Raw genomic sequence first — 19,998 nt, forward strand, 5'->3', positions numbered from 1 at the left:
GTGCCGCATCCTGTTCTCACAGCGGCTGACCAGATGCCCATTATGATGGGAAACCCGCAAGCAGGATTCAAGCAGGATTCCTGCAGCTTCCAGCAAATCAGAAGCGTGGCTGCTTCCAGATGTGCAGATGTGCATCATGGCTAGTGCCCCTGGATGTAGGCCAGTGGTTTGCTTTGGAAAAGGAACGTGTTCCTATGTGAGCTGAGAAGCCAGAGCATCTTGTTTTGAATGTACAAGGTTCCTGGTTCGATCCCTGGCATCTCCAGGTAGGTCTGCAAATGTCCCCTGCCTGAAACTCTACAGAGCCACTGAAAGTCAGAGTAAGAGCCACTGAAAGTCAGAGTAAGTCATATTAAGTCAGAGTAAGTCATATTGAGCTAGAGATGGACCAGTGGTCTGTCTTGGCATAAGGTCACATCTGGTGTTCCTAGGTTTGCCGTCTTTATATTTTATTTCTGCCAAGGAGGAACCTGCGCCGCAGAATCAGAGTTTGAAGAGACCCTGAGGATCGTCGAGTTCAGGTGTAGGCAAACTAAGGCCCGGGGTCCAGATGCGGCCCAATCGCCTTCTCAATCCGGCCTACGGACAGTTCAGGAATCAGCGTGTTTTTACATGAGTAGAATGTGTCCTTTTATTTAAAATGCATCTCTGGGATATTTGTGGGGCATAGGAATTAGTTCATTTTCCCCCCTTCAAAATATAGCCCGGCCCACCACATGGTCTGAGGGAAAAGGTTGCTGACCCCTGGTCTACTTCCAACACCCTGCAATGCAGGAATAATAATAATAATAATAATAATAATAATAATAATTAATTTATTTATTATTTATACCCCACCCACCTGGCTGGGTTTCCCCAGCCACTCTGGGAGGCTCCCAACAAAAGATTAAAAACACAATAAAAGATCAAACATTAAAAACTTCCCTAAACAGGGCTGCCTTCCGATGTCTTCTAAAACTCAGATAGTGGTTTATTTCCTTGACATCTGACGGGAGGGCGTTCCACAAGGTGGGTGCCACCACCGAGAAGGCCCTCTGCCTGGTTCCCTGTAACTTGGCTTCTTGTAGTGAGGGAACCGCCAGAAGGCCCTCGGCGCTGGACCTCAGCGTCGGGGCTGAACTATGGGGGTGGAGACGCTCCTTCAGGTATACTGGACCGAGGCCATTTAGGGCTTTAAAGGTCAGCACCAACACTTTGAATTGTGCTCGGAAATGTACTGGGAGCCAATGTAGGTCTTTCAGGACTGGTGTCATATGGTCTCACCGGCCATTCCCAGTCACTAGTCTAGCTGCCGCATTCTGGATTAGTTGTAGCTACCCCATACAGGGATTGAACCTGCAGCCTTGGCATTATTAACACCACACTTTAACAAATTGAGCCCTCCAGGCTTAAGACGTGGGATGGGCATCAGCCGGGGTTTACTGCTTTCCAATATCGGGAGAGGCCATTTCTTCTTTGCCCCAGAACCCCAGGTGTCTGACCTGATGCCTCTAGCACTTTGCAGAGGCTTCTTCAGCCTGTACAACCTTCATCTGCGTCTACACTGGGAACTGTAGTTCATTAAGTGTGCTGTGAATTGTAGTGGTGTGAGGGATAAACTACAGTCCCGCAGCCACAGGGCTGTATACTGTACTTTATTCTTATTACACTTCTATAGCATTTTTTGCATGTCCCCAGATATTCCTAGTTCCTTTTTTTTTTACATCAATACTTACTGAGTTCCTATATATATATATATATATATATATATATGCTCCCTCTTTAACATAGTTGTTTAATTAAGTTTAACTACTCTGAGATTTCCCCCGTTGCATTTGGTCTTTGGATAGACTTCCAAGGTTTGAAGTTTATATAAATATCTGGATTTTACGCAGCAGTAACGATCTATCCTTGACCGAAGTGAACAGACATTTTAAGTGGAAGTGTGCAGCAGCTTTCTTTAAGCAGAGGCTTGACAGCCATCTGCCAGGAATGCTTTGATGGTGTTTCCTGCTTGGCAGAGGGTTGGACTGGATGGGCGTCATTAGGAAAGAAATTGGAAATAAAACTGCCAATATCATAATGCCCATTATACAAACCTATGGTGTGGCCATATCTGGAATACCGTGCATGTTCCTCACCGCAAATAAAGGGGTATTGAAGAGGTTCAGAAAAGGTCAACCAGAAGTATAGCATTTTCTACAGCACCTGAAGTCCAGAGACATCTACAAAGACAAAAGTAGATTTTCCAGGGTTTTCCACTGTTCAGCTATTCAAATCCTAGCTGCAGCTCCCATCCATGTCGGAAGCTGTTTTAAAGCGACAAGCTTTCATTCTGGGCGTGTTGCAGTTCATTTTTTGTTTATTGATTTCAGTGTGTCTGCTTTGACTAGGACTTGGTTGAAACCATCCCAGAATGGCCGTCTTTTCTTGGCTGTCTCTATTTCTTATGGTCTCATCTCATTTCACTTTTCCCCACAGGAACAAAAGTGGCAGATTGCAGGGAGCACCCAGGGTTGTTGTTTTTTTGCTTCTAAAGCCTCTTCTTGGAACAAGAAAGACGTATTAGCCTTTGGGGGGGGCTAAGCAGGGCGGCCGTCACTCAATTCAGGAGCACCTGCGTACGAAAGTGGCCTTAGACCAACTCGCAGCAAAGAGACCCTTCCTCCGAGTACAAATCGGAGATGAAAGACGATGATTCAGCTGGAACCAAAGCCCAAAGAGACCCCCAGATCACCCAGGCCGGAGGCAGTGGGGCCTTCTGGGGGAAAACAGTGCGCAAGCTCCTGAGCGAGGCCTACGGCAGCTCAGACGAACAGCAATGGCGCTTCCACCAGTTCTGCTACCAGGAAGCCGAGGGGCCCCGGGAGGTTTGCAGCCGACTCCACCACCTTTGCCATCAGTGGCTGAAGCCCAAAAAGCACACCAAGGCCCAAATGCTGGACCTGGTGGTCCTGGAGAAGTTCCTGGCCATCCTCCCCCCGAAGATGGAGAGCTGGGTGAGGGAGTGCGGAGCGGAGACCAGTTCCCAGGCGGTGGCCCTGGCAGAAGGTTTCCTCATGAGCCAGGAGGCAGAACAACGGGTGAGCCACAACAACAACTTTATTATTTATGTGCCGCCCACCTGACTGGCTTGCCGCAGTCACTCTGTGCAGCCTCCGGCAAAATATAAAAACACAATAAAACACCAAACATAAAAAACAGGGCTTCCTTCAGATGTCTTCTGAAAGTCATATGTAGTTGTTTATCTCCTTGACATCTGACGGGAGGGCGTTCCACAGGGAGGGCGCCACCACCGAGAAGGCCCTCTGCCTTGTTCCCTGTAACTTCACCGTTCGCAGTGAGGGAACCGCCAGAAGGCCCTCGGATCTGGACCTCAGTGACCGGGCTGGATGATGGGGGTGGAAATGCAAGGATTTCACTCGCATAGAGGGAGGGAAGTATGGGAGAAAATCCCCTTTGGGAGTTCAGTATGCAGGCTCAAACCAGATTCCCAATTATTCAAACTTCAGTGCCTTACCAAACATAGTCTGTGGGAGAATAGCCGTTTGCCTTCACCCCTGTGTAGGAAATATATGTTGTCTTAGCTGTTCATTCTTCCAAACCATCTTCTACTGCCCCACCATCTCTCATCCAACCACAGTCCTTGGAAACTCTTACTCAACCCATGAGTTGGGCTTCCCCTCCCATATTTGCAGAGGCCTCATTGCACCTTATCTGGAATTGGTTTTCACTCTTCTTCTTCTTTTTAAAGTATTTTTATTAAAGATTTCTTGAATTACAAAGGTGTGTGCAGTGTCTCCCATATTTTAACATGTATCATTTTTGCAAATCAGTTTCATTTATTAAGACACTAAGAAGAAAGAGGGAAAACGAGGTAGATAGGGGGTGGGAGGGTGGATGGGGGTGGGAGTAAGTGACGATGTTTCTGTTTTGCTTAACATATGTAAGGCTTGATGTCAGCTTTGTTTGTGTTGATACTCCTTTATTTGCTTGTGTTCTTTTGATGGTGAGAGAGGTTGGAGTTGGCCAAGGATGTAGTTGTTCATTTGCGATTGGTTATGATGGTCTTTGTTTTCATGTGTGGGTGGGGTGGGTGGGTATTTTGGGGTTAGGTTAGCCATACTGATTTGTATGCTGGCGGTAATTTTTTGTCATTATCTTGTTGGCCTGAGTGTGTGATAAAGGGGAACCATACCAGGGTGAAGGCATCCTCTTCTATTTGTCCCCGTGTCAGTTTCAGGTTGTTGGTTAGTTTTTCTAGTAAGGCTCTTTCCCATACTACTTGGTACCATTGGTCCATGCCTACTCCTGACAGGTCTCTCCAATGTCTGGCTATGACATTTCTGGTTGCTGAAAGTAGATGGGTTATGAGGTCTTTGTGGTCTAAATGGGCATTATTATCTTGGAAGATGTTTAGTAGGGCCAATTATGGGGTAATTTCTATTACTTGTTCGGTTATTTTACATATTTCTCGTATGGTTGATGCCCAGAATAATTGGATTTGGGGGCATTCCCACCACATGTGGAGGTATGTACCTGTGGAGGTGCACCCTCTCCAGCATTTTGGTGAGGTTCCTGGGCACATCAGTGCTAGCTTTCTTGGTGTTAGGTACCACCTGTACGTGAGTTTTAGGGTAAGTTCTTTTCTTTTCATTGATATGGATTTAAAGGGGGGTTTAGACCACATTCTGGTCCATTGGGTGGGGTTGATTTCATATCCTATGTCATCCCCCCTTTGTCTTTTTATTGTGTCTAGGGGGTTTGTGGGATTTTGGAGTAGTATTTTGTAGATTGCAGATACCATTCCTTGGTTTTCACTCTTAACATTGTTAGGTTCCTCTTAAACTAGTTCCTGCAAGCTTTGAGGTCAAGCCGTACCCTTGCGTACGTGAGACTCGCCCTACCAATAATGGGTCCAGCAGAATTTCTACCTCGGAAGGCACCAGACAAGGGAATTTAGGTCTGGGGACATACAGCATCCCTGACCAGATAATTCACTCAGCCTTCTCTGGAAGGACACCTCGGAATACCAGTCCCAAGTAAAGAGAGTGCTGTTGCTCTTGCATCATCTGCATTGTGAGACTAGGAGGCTGGACTAGACGGGCCATAAACCTGATCCAGCAGCCTCTTGTAATAATAATAATAATAATAATAATAATAATAATAATAATAATAATAATTTATGATTTATACCCCGCCCATCTGGCTGGGGAAACTCTGGGCGGCTTACAACAGAAACATTAAAATACACTAATTTCTTAAACATTAAAAGCCTCCCTAAACAGGGCTGCCTTCAGATGTCTTCTAAAAATCTGGTAGCTGTTTTCCTTTTTGACATCTGATGGGAGGGCGTTCCACAGGGCAGGCGCCACCACCAAGAAGGCCCTCTGCCTGGTTCCCTGCAACTTGGCTTCTCGCAATGAGGGAACCGCAAGAAGGCCCTCGGAGCTGGACCTCAGTGTCCGGGCAGAACGATGGGGGTGGAGACGCTCCTTTAGGAATCCTTTAGTATTTTTAGGAATCCACCCCTTTCCCCTGCCCCATTGTCCTCTGCTTCCTTTGCTAATTCTTTGTTGTTTTGTATGCAGGAGCTGTTAGCCGGAGGAGCCCAGGAGGGAGAGGGAGCTGCAATGGGCACCAGACTTGGGCTGTTACCATTTAACGGTGCACCGCCAGTGGTTGAAGCCTTATTGGGTAAGAATGAATGCAGAATATTATTTCCACTTGGTCACTCTTTAGTCCCTCTGAAATTGTGAGTGGGTTAATGGAATTCTTTTACCAAATTTTTTAAACATTGCATAGAAAGTAGGGTGATGACTTTTTCATTTTCCCCCCTCAAAAATTATTTCCTGTAGCACAAATGGATGAACTTTTGCCTATTAATGACTAAAATGAGGTATATTCCATTGAAATATTTAAAAAGGTGCCGCACAAACCGTTTTTAATTTTTTGTATGCCGTTTTACCATGTCATAAAATTGTATTAACAATTCTATATATATTTCGTATCAAATTTTGACACCACATTCCACAATGGGGAGTGTTCTTAGCAACATAGGGTATACAAATGTCACACCTGCGCAAGGTAAAAGCCCCTTTTTGGGACCTCAGACTCAGCCAGCAGACCCTGCCGGACATGCTGGGAAAAGAACCTACAGGAGAGGTAGCAAAACATTGTCCTCTATACATCGTCCTCTATAACCGTCTATACTGTTACAGCAGCTAAAAAAAGCTTCCTTGTGTGTTTGATGACCCTATATAATGTTGTATATATGTGACTCTAAAGCTTGGGTTCAATTTTATATCTGTTTACAGTGACTTCAAAAATGGCCAAAAAAACTGATTAATAAAATTTTTAAAATCATTTTGTACGTGAGGCTTTTTTTATCAAATCTCTTTGAAAGTAAGATTTTATCTAATCTTTAATGAAAGCTCATCAAATTATGATACAGGGAAATGAGGTTGTAAAAAAGTCATCACCCTAATAGAAAGTCTCATGCTACATAATTAAAAACAAATCTTTATTTCCTGATGAACAGCTTTCATGCTATAATGTAACTTAAATAGAAAACTATCTTTGGAAAGATTTTTTCCTCCAAAAGCGTTTTATTTTTTTTAAAATCCAATTTTTAAAATTTACTTTGAAAAAAAATCATTGATTTTTATCCACCCTGCCTCCCTGCTTCTTTTGTCCCCCACACAGGTGGTGGAACCATCATGGAGATGTCAAGTAGGCCTTCTTATTGTGATGGAGTGGAAACAGTTGCTTCGCAGTCACTTGATCAGGTAGGAGATAAAATCACCGGAGAACTGAGCCAGGCACAGCCCAGGCGACTGAGCTCTCCGTGGTCCTGAAAGAACCTGCCTTCCCCCTATCACTTCTGTTTAAGATTCCCTCCCCCAATCTTGAAGGCTCTGAATGCCACAAGGAAAGCTCTGGGTTTAACTGTTTTCATTTTTCCAGGACCCGGTGCCCTTTGAGGCGGTGGCTGTGCATTTCACGGAGGAAGAGTGGGCTCTGCTGGATCCGAGCCAGAGGGCTCTGCACAGGGAAGTCATGGAGGAGAACTACTGGAACCTGGCTTCTCTGGGTAAGGTTCCCTCTTAGGCCTTGCCTGATAGGTCCGGGACGCGGGAATTGCTGCACCTCTTCACCTGTATCCATGCCCATCTGTTCAGGAAAGCTCGTAGCTCAACAGTAGAGCAGCTGCTTTGGGTGCAGAGGGCCCTGGGTTCAAGCCCCGGCATCTCCAGGTAGGGCTGGGAATATGCCCTGCCTGAAACCACCCTGGAAAGCCATTGCCAGTCCGTTTAGATAGCACTGAGCTAGGCAATATCTGCTCTGAGGGTCCCTGTTTAGATCCCCAGCATCAAGGCTGGATAGCTCAGTTGGTTAGAGCGGTGCTGATAACCGCAAGGTTGCAGGTTTGATTCCCATATGGGGCAGCTGCATATTTCTGTGTTGCAGATGAGCCTCAGGTTCCCTTCCAACTCTATGATTCTGTGACTATCTCAAAGTAGGTGTGAGAATACCCAGCAGTGTTCCTCATATCTTCTCTATGCACTTCATCACATCACTTTCCAGTTGATGCTAGTCAACAGAAGCTACTGAATAGTTCAGCAGTTCATTTCACTTTTAATTTGCGCACTGCTTTTCTATACAGTGGTACCTCGGTTTATGAACACAATTAGTTCCGGAAATCTGTTCATAAACTGAAGCGTTCATAAACTGAAGCGAACTTTCCCATTGAAAGTAATGGAAAGTGGATTAATCCGTTCCAGACGGGTCCGCGGAGTACTCAACCTGAAGCGTTCATAAACTGAAGCAAACTTTCCCATTGAAAGTAATGGAAAGTGGATTAATCCATTCCAGACGGGTCCGCGGAATATTCAGCCAGAGGTGTACTTAACCTGAAACATGGGTGTAATTGGTTCCGGAAGTCTGTTCATAAACTGAAGCGTTCATAAACTGAAGCGAACTTTCCCATTGAAAGTAATGGAAAGTGAATTAATCCGTTCCAAATGAGTCCGCAGCGTTCGTAAACCGAAAATTCGTAAAAAGAGGAGTTCATAAACCGAGGTTTCACTGTATTACTATATCCAAGGTGGCTTACAAGCAAACAACAAAATTGGCAGTGAAGATTACACACTAGGGTGATGACTTTTTTACAACCTCATTTCCCTGTATCATAATTTGATGAGCTTTCCTTAAAGATTAAAAAACCTCATGCACAAAATGCTTTAAAAAAAATTATCAGTTTTTTGACCATTTTTGAAGTCACTGTAAGCAGATATAAAATTCAACCCAAGCTTTAGAGTCACATATATACAACATTATATAGGGTCATCAAACACACAAGGAAGCTTTTTTTAGCTGCAGTAACAGTATAGACGCTGCTAGAGGACAATGTTTTGCTGCCTCTCCTGTAGGTTCTTTTCCCAGCATGCCCGGCAGGGTCTGCTGGCTGAGTTTTGAGGTCCCAAAAAGGGGCTTTTACCTTGCGCAGGTGTGACATTTGTATACCCTATGTTGCTAAGAACACTCCCCATTGTGGGATGTGGTGTTGTGTACAAATTTGATACGAAATATATATAGAATTGTTAATACAATTTTATGAAATGGTAAAACGGCATACAAAAAAATTAAAAACGGTTTGTGCGTCACCTTTTTTACTATTTCAATGGAATATACCTCATTTTAGTCATTAATAGGCAAAAGTTCATCCATTTGTGTTACAGGGAAAAAAATTTGAGGGGGGGGAATGAAAAAGTCATCACCCTATTACACATGTAATAACAATGTGATCCAATACAAAAAAAGTCACAGTGACCTTGAAATAAACAAATAAAGCAATATTCAACCATCCATTAGAATATAATAGTAAACAGTGAAGTTAAAAATCAGCAGCAAATAATAGACAGTTTACACTTACCAATTACATTAGAATTGCTCAACTATATCCAATGAAAATAATGGCAAGTCACAGTGCATAAAATACCTCAAAAATATACAAAACCATGTAAAAGGATCAAATTGAGAAACAAGGACACACAACTTATAAAATTATTTTTAATATCCCTGAACTCCTCTCTTGTCAGCTGCTTCTGCTGTGCTCAAAGTCATGGCCTAGGGTTGGGGGGGGCAAGGCGCAGCGGGGCGAGCCATTGCCTGATGGACAGCAGAAGGCTTAATACAGTCGTACCTTGGAACTCGAACGGCTTAGCTCCCAAACAAATTGGGTCCTGAACGCCGCAAACCCAGAAGTAAGTGTTCCCGTTTGCAAATGTTTTTCGGAAGCCGAACTTCTGACGTGGCTTCTGCTTGAAGCTGCGCCTTGGTTTTCGAATGGTTTCAGGAGTCGAACGGACTCCTGGAATGAATTAAGTTCGAGAACCAAGGTACCACTGTATATGGTTCTTGTATTCACTTAATACAAGTGGTGCTACCCTTGAAGGTGACCCGGAAACTACAATTAATCCAGAATGCAGCAGCTAGACTGGTGACTGGGAGCAGCTGCCGAGACCACATAACACCAGTCTTGAAAGACCTGTATTGACTCCCAGTACATTTCTGAGCACAATCCAAAGTGTTGGTGCTGACCTTTAAAGCCCTAAACGGCCTCGGTCCAGTATACCTGAAGGAGCGTCTCCACCTCCATCATTCTGCCCGGACACTGAGGTCCAGCGCCGAGGGCCTTCTGGCGGTTCCCTCGCTGCGAGAAGCCAAGTTACAGGGAACCAGGCAGAGGGCCTTCTTGGTAGTGGCACCCGCTCTGTGGAACACCCTCTCACCAGATGTCAAAGAGAAAAACAACTCCCAGACTTTTAGAGGACATCTGAAGGCAACCCTGTTTAGCGAAGCTTTTAATAAGAAATTAGAGAAATTAGTGTATTCTAATATTTCTGTTGGAAGCCGCCCAGAGTGGCTGGGGAAACCCTGCCAGAAGGGCGGGGTATAAATAATAAATTATTATTATTATTGTTAATATACGGTTCTTGTATTCTCTGATCTGAGAATCTGTTCCACCCTGATCAGGCCCTCGTCTTTGTCATTTCAGGTTATGGAAGTTGGAGTGAGAAGGAGCCTGAACAGCAGAGGAGGAGACCTGAGACCAAACAGAAGCTGAAGGAGAAATATTTCATTTCTGAAGATGCAGACGTGTGTGAAATCCCAAAGCTAAAAGATGAATGCAACACAGTGAAAAACACAAGGAACAACTCCCCTCAACACGCAACGATTGCAAGCGAGATACTGAGTCTTAGTGCATCTCAAAGAGTGCAAATAGCAGAGCAGCCATACAAATGCTCAGTGTGCGGGAAGAGCTTCAGTCAGAGCAGCAGCCTTACTGATCACCAGAGAATCCACACAGGGGAGAAACCATTTAAATGTTTCTCCTCTGAGAAGGGTTTCTGCGACAGCGATGGCCTTCTTTATCACCAAACATTCCAAACTGATGAGAAGCCATATAGATGTTTGGAGTGTGGAAAGAGCTTCAAGCGGAAGACGCATGTCACAGACCATCAAAGGACCCACACGGGAGAAAAACCGTTTTCGTGCTCAGAATGCGGGAAGAGCTTCAGTCATAGCACCGGCCTTACTTATCACCGAAGAACCCACACAGGTGAGAAACCGTACAAATGTGCAGAGTGCGGGAAGAACTTCAATTGTAGCCAAACCCTTGCTTTGCACCACAGAATCCACACAGGGGAGAAGCCGTATAAATGCCCCGAGTGCGGGAAGAGCTTCAGCCAGAAGATTCACGTGATAAACCATCAAAGAACCCACACGGGAGAAAAACCATTTACATGCTCTGAGTGCGGAAAGAGTTTCACCTACAGCACTGGTCTTACCCACCATCAAAGAACCCACACAGGAGAGAGGCCCTATAAATGCTCCGAGTGTGGGAAAAGCTTCAGTTGCAGCCAAACCCTCGCTATACACCTCAGAATCCACACCGGAGAGAAGCCGTACAAATGCCCCGAGTGTGGGAAAAGCTTCAGCCAGAAGATTCACGTTACGAGCCATCAAAGAACCCACACGGGAGAGAAGCCCTACGAATGTTCCAAGTGTGGCAAGAGCTTCAGTCAGTGGACCACCCTTACTAGACACGAAAGAATACACACAGGGGAGAAGCCATACAAATGCTCAGAGTGCGAAAGGACCTTCAGTCACAGCAATAGCCTTACTTATCATCAGAGAACCCACAGCGAAGTGAAACCCTCTGTCGATCTGGTTGCTTTTGCCTCTGGCCCCATGACACCCCTGCCAGAAGGCTGCTCTGGAGGGGATATGACCCTCTGGCTGGAAAACATGTCCCGCCCCTGACGCAAATGCTCAAAACGTGTGGGAAGATCTTCACTCAAAGCACCAGTTTCTTGTACCATAGAATCCACTGAAGTGTAGAAGCCGTTTGAAAACCGGGTGGAAATGGTTCTTTCCCAGAGTAAAGAATTCACTGCAGAAGGGTGCTTTGGATCCTAGAAATGTTTGCAGTGGAGAAAGGACTTGAGAGGGGTGCCCAAATCATTTCAAATGATTCACATCCGAACCACATCATATACATATACAGTGGACGCTCGGGTTGCAAACGTGATCCGTGCAGGAGGCACGTTCGCAACCTGCAGCGTTCACAACCTGCAGCACCGTGTCTGCGCACACGCAGGTTGAGATTCGGCACTTCTGCGCATGCGCAAACCGCGATTTAGTGGTTCTGCGCATGCGCGAGTGCCGAAACCCAGAAGTAACCCGTTCAGGTACTTCCAGGTTCGCGCGGTGCGCATCCCAAAAAGACGCAACACACACACACAGAGGTGAAACTCGGAAAATTAGAATCTCGTCAAAAAGTGTATTTATTTCAGTAATGCAACTTAATATTTTTATTTTTTACAAATGCTTTCTTTTGGAAATTCCACAGTAATAAATAGTTACAGTAATACAAAAATAATAAACATCGCTATTACATTTCATTAATTATATTCCATTTATAATTGACCCACCTAACGACAAATAACTTGACATATCTTGCTCTGCCTGTCATGCATCCATCTCATATATTGGTTTCACCTTTTAAGTTGTGTTACTGAAATAAATGCACTTTTCAATGATATTCTACTTTTCCGAGTTTCACCTGTATATGCCACCATCCTCTACCATCTTCTGCCCTCTAGGAAGAGTCCCAGGAGAGAGGGAGAGGGAGGGAGGAGAAGACCTCAGGACCAGCTTCTTCTGCGTTTGATGGACCCCAGGGAAGGCTTCTGGTGACCTAAGATACGTTTATATCGTTTGCTGTGGGTTTTCTTTTTTGAAATGTATTTTGATGTTATTTGTAAACTGCCTTGCATACAGAGAGATATGGGGTGTAAATAACTGTAGTAATAAGTGAATTAGACTAGAGCTTTTTCCTAAGGTAATATGGGAAAAAATATCGTGCGGCATTACTTAATTAACAGAAAAGAAACAGCAAGCATAATTGGAGGTCAACGGAAAGTAGAAATAGTGTAAATAATAGAAACTGAAACAAACAATGTGTATCTGTATTCGTATCAGTGTGTGTATTTGTGTGTTTTGTGTTTGTATTTGTGTGTTTTATGTTTGCTTATTCTTTGTAATTCTTTTTAATCAATAAAGACATTACTCTAAAAGAAAAAAAAAACAGACTAGAGCTTTTTCCTAACTAAACAGGCCCTGCTAGGCGACAAAGAATCTACATGTGCAAACTCCCTGAAATGTTGGAATATTTCATCATGGCATCAAAAGTTTATTGGTGGACAGGTTGGTAAGCAAAGGGCAGTTCATGCAGAGAAGAAGAGCAGGATTGAAACTGAATAAATAATAATTTTGTGGATAGGCTCTCTTGAGGTTACCTCTGGTTAATAAATTTAATCACCTGTGGTAGGTGGAGCCCTTCTACCACGAGGATAATCTGTCCTGGGTGAAGAAAATAAACTTTGTCAGTCTACAGACTGTCATTGAATTGACTCCCACCCAGCAGTGTTTGAACTTCTACCATATTGTTTTGCTCGGGGGACTCCACCCATCAGTGTTCAGTTTCCATTTGGATGGGAAATCGCTGGAGACATTGATTGGCATTTTTGTGTATCTGTTTGAAATGCAGAGCGTGGAGGGAGATGAGATGGGCTAAGCTCCTTCTCTCGTAGGAAACTGTGTTTTGTCTTCTAGCCTCCAGCAATGTTTTGGCTTGGCGGAGATTCTTTCAGCTGCCAAAGGCTTACTGAGCAAGTATCTTCAGCAAGTTCTAGGGACTGCACAGCTGTTATCCTTGGCAAGCCCTCCAATTGTACAGGGAGAAACAGACCTCCGCAATATATACACGGAGAACCATATACATTTCTGGTCCCTGCATCTCCAAGAGGAGATCGGAAGTTTGGGGGGGTGCATCCCAAAAGATCTTGGAATTGGCCCAAGATAATGGAAGTGTGACATCTCGGCATATTTTGACTCATGGTACAGCGATCACCCCATCGGTCTCACAGATCTCCTGGTTTAAACATAGTAGTGGGTCGTAGTTTGACTCATGTATGTATGCATTTTTGAAGATGGGGCCAAATGCTTACAATGGTTATATGCTCATACTGTGTATATAGGAAAGTTGAAGATTTTGCTTAGAAGGTAACAGTGAGGCCAATACTTAAAATCCAGGGTCCGGCGTATAAGGCGACCCGGCATGTAAGACGACCCCCAACTTTTCCACTTAAAATAGTTTGGGATATACTCGCCGTATAGGAAATATTACCCAGCATATAAGACAACACCCGACTTTTGAGAAGATTTTCCTGGGTTAAAAAGTAGAATCATAGAGTTGGAAGAGACCACAAGGGCCATCCAGTCCAACCCCCTGCCAAGCAGAAAACACTATCAAAGCATTCTTGACATACGCCTGTCAAGCCTCTGCTTAAGGACCTCCAAAGAGGGGTTGGACTGGATGGCCCTTGTGGTCTCTTCCAAATCTATGATTCTATGAAAGGAGACTCCACCATACTACTCGGTAGCAAATTCCACTGCCGAACAGCTCTTACTGTCAGGAAGTTCTTCCTAATGTTTAGGTGGAATCTTCTTTCTTGTAGTTTGAATCCATTGCTCCGTATCCGCTTCTCTGGAGCAGCAGAAAACAACCTTTCTCCCCCCTCTATATGACATCCTTTTATATATTTGAACATGGCTATCATATCACCCCTTAACCTTCTCTTCTCCAGGCTATACATACCCAGCTCCCTAAGTAGTCTTATGCATTTATAAATCAAGGGCTCATCTCGTTCGCTGGAGAAATCCTTTGTATCCATCTGTATAACTAAAGATCCTCACTGTAGAAGCCTCAGCCTTGGGTCTGAATGACAACTCCCATCACCTCTGACCATTGGCCAAGATAGCTGGGGACGGTGGGCGTTGTAGAACAGCAGCATCTCGGGACCCAAGCTTGAAAAGGGATTGGGGAAATGGGGCAAACTCTAAACCCACTTCTGGGCGGGGGGGGATGGTTTTGGTTTGAGCCTAAGGTCGCATCAGCACCATTTACAGGTGAAACTCGGAAAATTGGAATATCGTCGAAAAGTGCATTTATTTCAGTAATGCAACTTCTTATTTTATTTTATTTTTTAATTTTTACAAATGCTTTCTTTTGGAAATTCCACAGTAATAAAACAAATAGTTACAATAACTCAAAAATAAACATCGCTATTACATTTCATTAATTACATTCCATTTATAATTGACCCGCCTAACGACAAATAATTACAACAAAGAAAGGCTTGACATATCTTGCTTTGCATGTCATGCATCTATCTAATAAATTGGTTTCACCTTTTAAGTTGCATTACTGAAATAAATGCACTTGTTGACGATATTCTAATTTTCTGAGTATTGGCACATGATGGACACTGGTGGTCCCCAGTTAGAGAAGTGTTGCAGACCCATTTTTTTAAAACCCAAGCCATGGACTTCCTGCTTTTAAAAATGTTGCTATTTCTGTTAGTTTTTGTTACCATACCCTCCAACATTTCCCCACGCAAAACTGGGGTGTGCATCTTCCGACCACATTCCTGATCTTGGATTTTGGGGGCTCCACGATATTGGTGGGTTACACAGACCACCAGTTGGGAACCACAGATACACACTAGGATGATGACTTTTTTTTACTACCTCATTTCCCTGTATCATAATTTGATGAGCTTTCATTAAAGATTAGATAAAATCTTACTTTCAAAGAGATTTGATTTTAAAAAAACCTCACACACAAAATGATTTTAAAATTTTATTTATCAGTTTTTTGACCATTTTTGAAGTCACTGTAAGCAGATATAAAATTGAACCCAAGCTTTAGAGTCACATATATACAACATTATATAGGGTCATCAAACACACAAGGAAGCTTTTTTTAGCTGCAGTAACAGTATAGACGCTGCTAGAGGACAATGTTTTGCTGCCTCTCCTGTAGGTTCTTTTCCCAGCATGCCCGGCAGGGTCTGCTGGCTGAGTTTTGAGGTCCCAAAAAGGGGCTTTTACCTTGCGCAGGTGTGACATTTGTATACCCTATGTTGCTAAGAACACTCCCCATTGTGGAATGTGGTGTTGTGTCCAAATTTGATACGAAATATATATAGAATTGTTAATACAATTTTATGAAATGGTAAAACGGCATACAAAAAAAATTAAAAACTGTTTGTGCATGACCTTTTTAAATATTTCAATGGAATATACCTCATTTTAGTCATTAATAGGCAAAAGGTCATCCATTTGTGCCAGAGGAAATAATTTTTGAGGGGGGGGAATGAAAAAAAATGAGGGGGGGGAATGAAAAAGTCATCACCCTAATACACACTATACACAATCTCAATTATTCTTGGAAGGGTTTGAACTGGTGTTGTTTTTTAACTTGTTTAGAAACCTGAAATTATTGTTCTTTTATTATTTTCATGAACCACTTTGAGGGGTTCTTTTTAAATGTTTAGGAAATAAAGATACATTTAAAGCACATTTATTCTACTCCACAGCCATGTTCTCCCTCCAAGAATATTGGCTAATGCAGTTGGCCCCTCTGAGAGCTGCAATTCCCGCTACCCATAACAAACCAAACTTCCCGGGATTCTTTGGGGAAAGTTCTGTGCTTTAAATCTTCACTAGGGATGTGACCGCAGCTTACCTTTGGGCTTCTAATAAATGAGGTTGGCCCAGTTTGGGCAGCTACATGTTGCAACAGACTGTAAAAACTGGCCCAGGAGGGGGTGAAGGTTGTTGATAAAAGAAGCCCGGAGGAAGAAATTCAGCTGTCCCCGCCCCTACTCACAAGGCAAGTTCATGTCTTTTTGCTGTGTATATGGAACTGTGGGTTCCACTGCCTGATGTGTGCAGGTGTGGCTGTATGAAAATAAAGAAATACTAGTTACCACTTAGAATCATAGAGCTGGAAGAGACCACAAGGGCCATCCAGTCCAACCCCCTGCCAAGCAGGAAACACCATCAAAGCATTCCTGACAAATGGCTGTCAAGCCTTTGCTTAAAGACCTCCAAAGAAGGAGACTCCACCACACTCCTTGGTAGCAAATTCCACTGCCGAACAACTCTTGCTGTCAGGAAGTTCTTCCTAATGTTTAGGTGGAATCTTCTTTCTTGTAGTTTGAATCCATTGCTCCGTGTCCGCTTCTCTGGAGCAGCAGAAAACAACCTCTCTCCCCCCCCCCTCTATATGACATCCTTTTATATATTTGAACATGGCTATCATATCACCCCTTAACCTTCTCTTCTCCAGGCTAAACATACCCAGCTCCCTAAGCCGTTCCTCATAAGGCATCGTTTCCAGGCCTTTGACCATTTTGGTTGCCCACCTCTGGACACATTCCAGCTTGTCAGTATCCTTCTTGAACTGTGGTGCCCAGAACTGGACACAGTACTCCAGGTGAGGTCTGACCAGAGCAGAATACAGTGGTACTATTATTTCTTGTGGCATGTTTGACTTCCTGGTGTGTTTGCCAAGGAGGCCACTGGACTTCCTTAACAATAGGAAGGGCCTTGCCACTTCCTTTTTGCTGACTCCAGAATTAATATCTTAGTCAAGCTTATTTGTCAGTGGTGCCCCTGTTGAAGAGCAAACACAGGAGGCTGAAGATGTGTTGGGAAGGGGGGAAATGAACAATTGATCGGGGGGGGGGGGGAGGAGTGATTCATTTTTTTATTATCCACTCAATGTACTGATCACCTGACACAATTAAAAAAGTAGCATGAAGCCCAGTGAAAGAGCAACAGAAATGCCTTAGACAAATCATCCTAATCCATTAAATGCCAAATACAGAGAAGTCTTGCCAGGCACTAAAAATACTCTAATAATGGTCCCGGATGGGCTTCACTGGTAGCATTCCGCAAGTGGGGAGCCAAAACAGAAAAGGCCCTGTGGCTTGTTGCAAACCTCCCTCAGCAGAAGCAACGGAAGGACAACCTCATGCAACTACTGAAAGGCCCTGCTAGACAATTCAGATAGGTAATTTGACTGGTGGTCAACAGAATGCTGCATTTTCTGGGTTCTAGCCAGCCAGTCAGAAAACGAAGGTTAAATAGTGCTTTATATTTATAGCATATATAGGGCCTCGGTAAGCTTTAATTTTCTTCAGTGGGCATTTCAATGGCCACAGTCTTGGACAACTTGTATTTTGTAATTTTTATATATGTCTGCAAGCAGAGTTGTTCATCTCCCTAATTCCCCCCCCCCTTCAGAAACTTAAGAGGGGGGAAACTTAACAAAGCTCATCCCCTCATCAGAATATGCCAATTTTTATTTTTTTACCTTGGGCTGCATGTATTTCAGTACAGTACTGCATATGTGTGAAAGGATCATGTATTTCATCTCTGGGTAGCAAGGTAAAGGTAAGGGGACCCCTGACCATTAGGTCCAGTCATGACCGACTCTGGGGTTGCGGCGCTCATCTCACGTTATTGGCCGAGGGAGCCGGCGTACAGCTTCCAGGTCATGTGGCCAGCATGACTAAGCCGCTTCTGGCGAACCAGAGCAAAGCACAGACAGATGTACAAATACATGTGCATGTGGCAAATTCCAGAGGGGACAACCGGTTAGGTTGCTGTAGATTGCAATGGATTGCTTTCAAGTCATTTTAGCACCTGGGGGTGAAGGGGGGGGGGAGAGAACTTGTATCAGGATTGCGCAAGTCTTCTCCTCACTCCTGCATGCAATGTGGGAATTAACAGTGGCTTCTTTCAAAGTATCTTGCAATGTGTGTCTGCAATGCCAAAAAAAGAGAGGCATGTGTGGACCATGTGTTGTTTAGTCGTTTAGTCGTGTCCGACTCTTCGTGACCCCATGGACCAGAGCACGCCAGGCACTCCTGTCTTGCACTGCCTCCCGCAGTTTGGTCAAACTCATGTTCGTAGCTTCGAGAACACTGTCCAACCATCTCGTCCTCTGTCGTCCCCTTCTCCTAGTGCCCTCAATCTTTCCCAACATCAGGGTCTTTTCCAAGGATTCTTCTCTTCTCATGAGGTGGCCAAAGTATTGGAGCCTCAGCTTCACGATCTGTCCTTCCAGGGAGCACTCAGGGCTGATTTCCTTAAGAATGGATAGGTTTGATCTTCTAGCAGTCCATGGGACTCTCAAGAGTCTCCTCCAGCACCATAATTGTGGACCATGTACATCAGGAAATAAAACCTGAGCCGGAAAGAGTCTATACTCCTCCCTTTCTTGGGGCCCGATTCCCAAAACTACTGGCTTTGCTTGCTCCCTGTCCCCAGCAGAAATGAAGCACTAGACTAGATCCCAGGATTGCTGTGCTGGAGAAATTTATTTATTTATTTATTAATAATTTTTATTGGATTTTACATTTAAAAGGGGGGGAGCGAAAAAAGTTTTTTTAAGAAAGAAAAGACAAAAACTTTAAGAAAAAGCAAATACAGAGATCTAGAACAATATCCTCGTGTCTAATTTCTTCATTGTTCTTCACTTATCTTCCTTTCCATTCTTTTATAGTTAACTCATAGCATTTCTAGAATCTTAACTAAACATCATAAAGATACATTTTAGCTCTCTTATTTATATATAATTCTTAATCAATTTATATAAAAGGGTGAAGAAAAAATGAAAAGAAAAAACCCCTAAAAATAATAAAAAGACATAATTATATTTTTCAATTTCAAATCTAAACATTTTGGACTTCCTCATTCCCCTTCCTTGATTTCTTTATAATTCACTAATTATTGCAGTTTCCAACTCTAAAATTACATTCTTTCTTCTAGATTATAATTTCTTTTTAATCGTTTACCCTTCATGTTTCTCTTTACCTTAATAACCCAATATTCTCTACCCTTTTACCCAGAAATATTCAGACTAATTTTCAATATCTTTTACTCCCTTTTTATTCCCGCTCTCAAAACTAAATCTACCCCCTTTCCTTGGAATCGGTGTCTCCAGAGATTTCAGCCAGCTCCTTAATACATTCCGATTTCAAACCGTGTTTAATCCACCTATAAAAATCATCTCAATTCCTCCTCACCCCACTCCTGTTCTGTCGCTGGAGAAATTTAAAAGGTGTTCCTAGACTGAAGGTCTGCTGCCCATAAACTGAAAAGAAAATAATGAAGGCCCCAAGTAAAAAGACAGGCCTTGTTCAATATACACTTTTAGATTACATTCGAGATTTCATTTCACCATCAAAGGATTCCAGCAATCTGAGTAGTTGCAACCCACTGTCACTATCCTGAACCAATCAATTATTACATAGCTCTTCCGATCAGCCCTCATCATCATATCATGTCTTTGTTTGTTGAGACACTAATTTTCCTATTCATTAAATGTCTCCCAATATCTTCTTTCATCTACCTAAATAACAATCCAAGATGAATCACAATAATCATGTCTAGCCATGGGCCTTTTCAATGTGGCTTGGCAATGACTAAAAAAAATGGAATCATCGAAATGAGTGTTTTATGAAATTATTATTTTATCCATCATTTGTACAGCTCTCAAGGGGAAAGCGCCATTAAACTCCATGGGATCTACTT

The 19,998-nt window shown here is 43.4% G+C and overlaps 1 protein-coding gene across 1 annotated transcript in view; it reads left to right on the top strand.

The window, feature by feature from the left end:
- Positions 1–2,274: 2,274 nt before the first annotated feature.
- LOC118081411 (zinc finger protein 420-like) overlaps positions 2,275–19,998 on the top strand; it is a 38,358-nt gene continuing 20,634 nt past the window's right edge. The window contains exons 1-5 of the mRNA XM_035107916.2: positions 2,275–3,062; positions 5,571–5,676; positions 6,685–6,767; positions 6,946–7,072; positions 10,040–11,193. Of these exons, the coding sequence (XP_034963807.2) occupies positions 2,664–3,062; positions 5,571–5,676; positions 6,685–6,767; positions 6,946–7,072; positions 10,040–11,193 (1,869 nt within the window). The 5' untranslated portion in view covers positions 2,275–2,663. The remainder of the gene's footprint in view (positions 3,063–5,570; positions 5,677–6,684; positions 6,768–6,945; positions 7,073–10,039; positions 11,194–19,998) is intronic.

The sequence above is a fragment of the Zootoca vivipara genome, chromosome 2, assembly GCF_963506605.1.
Source record: "Zootoca vivipara chromosome 2, rZooViv1.1, whole genome shotgun sequence".
In the NCBI taxonomy this organism is placed as follows: Eukaryota; Metazoa; Chordata; class Lepidosauria; order Squamata; family Lacertidae; genus Zootoca; species Zootoca vivipara.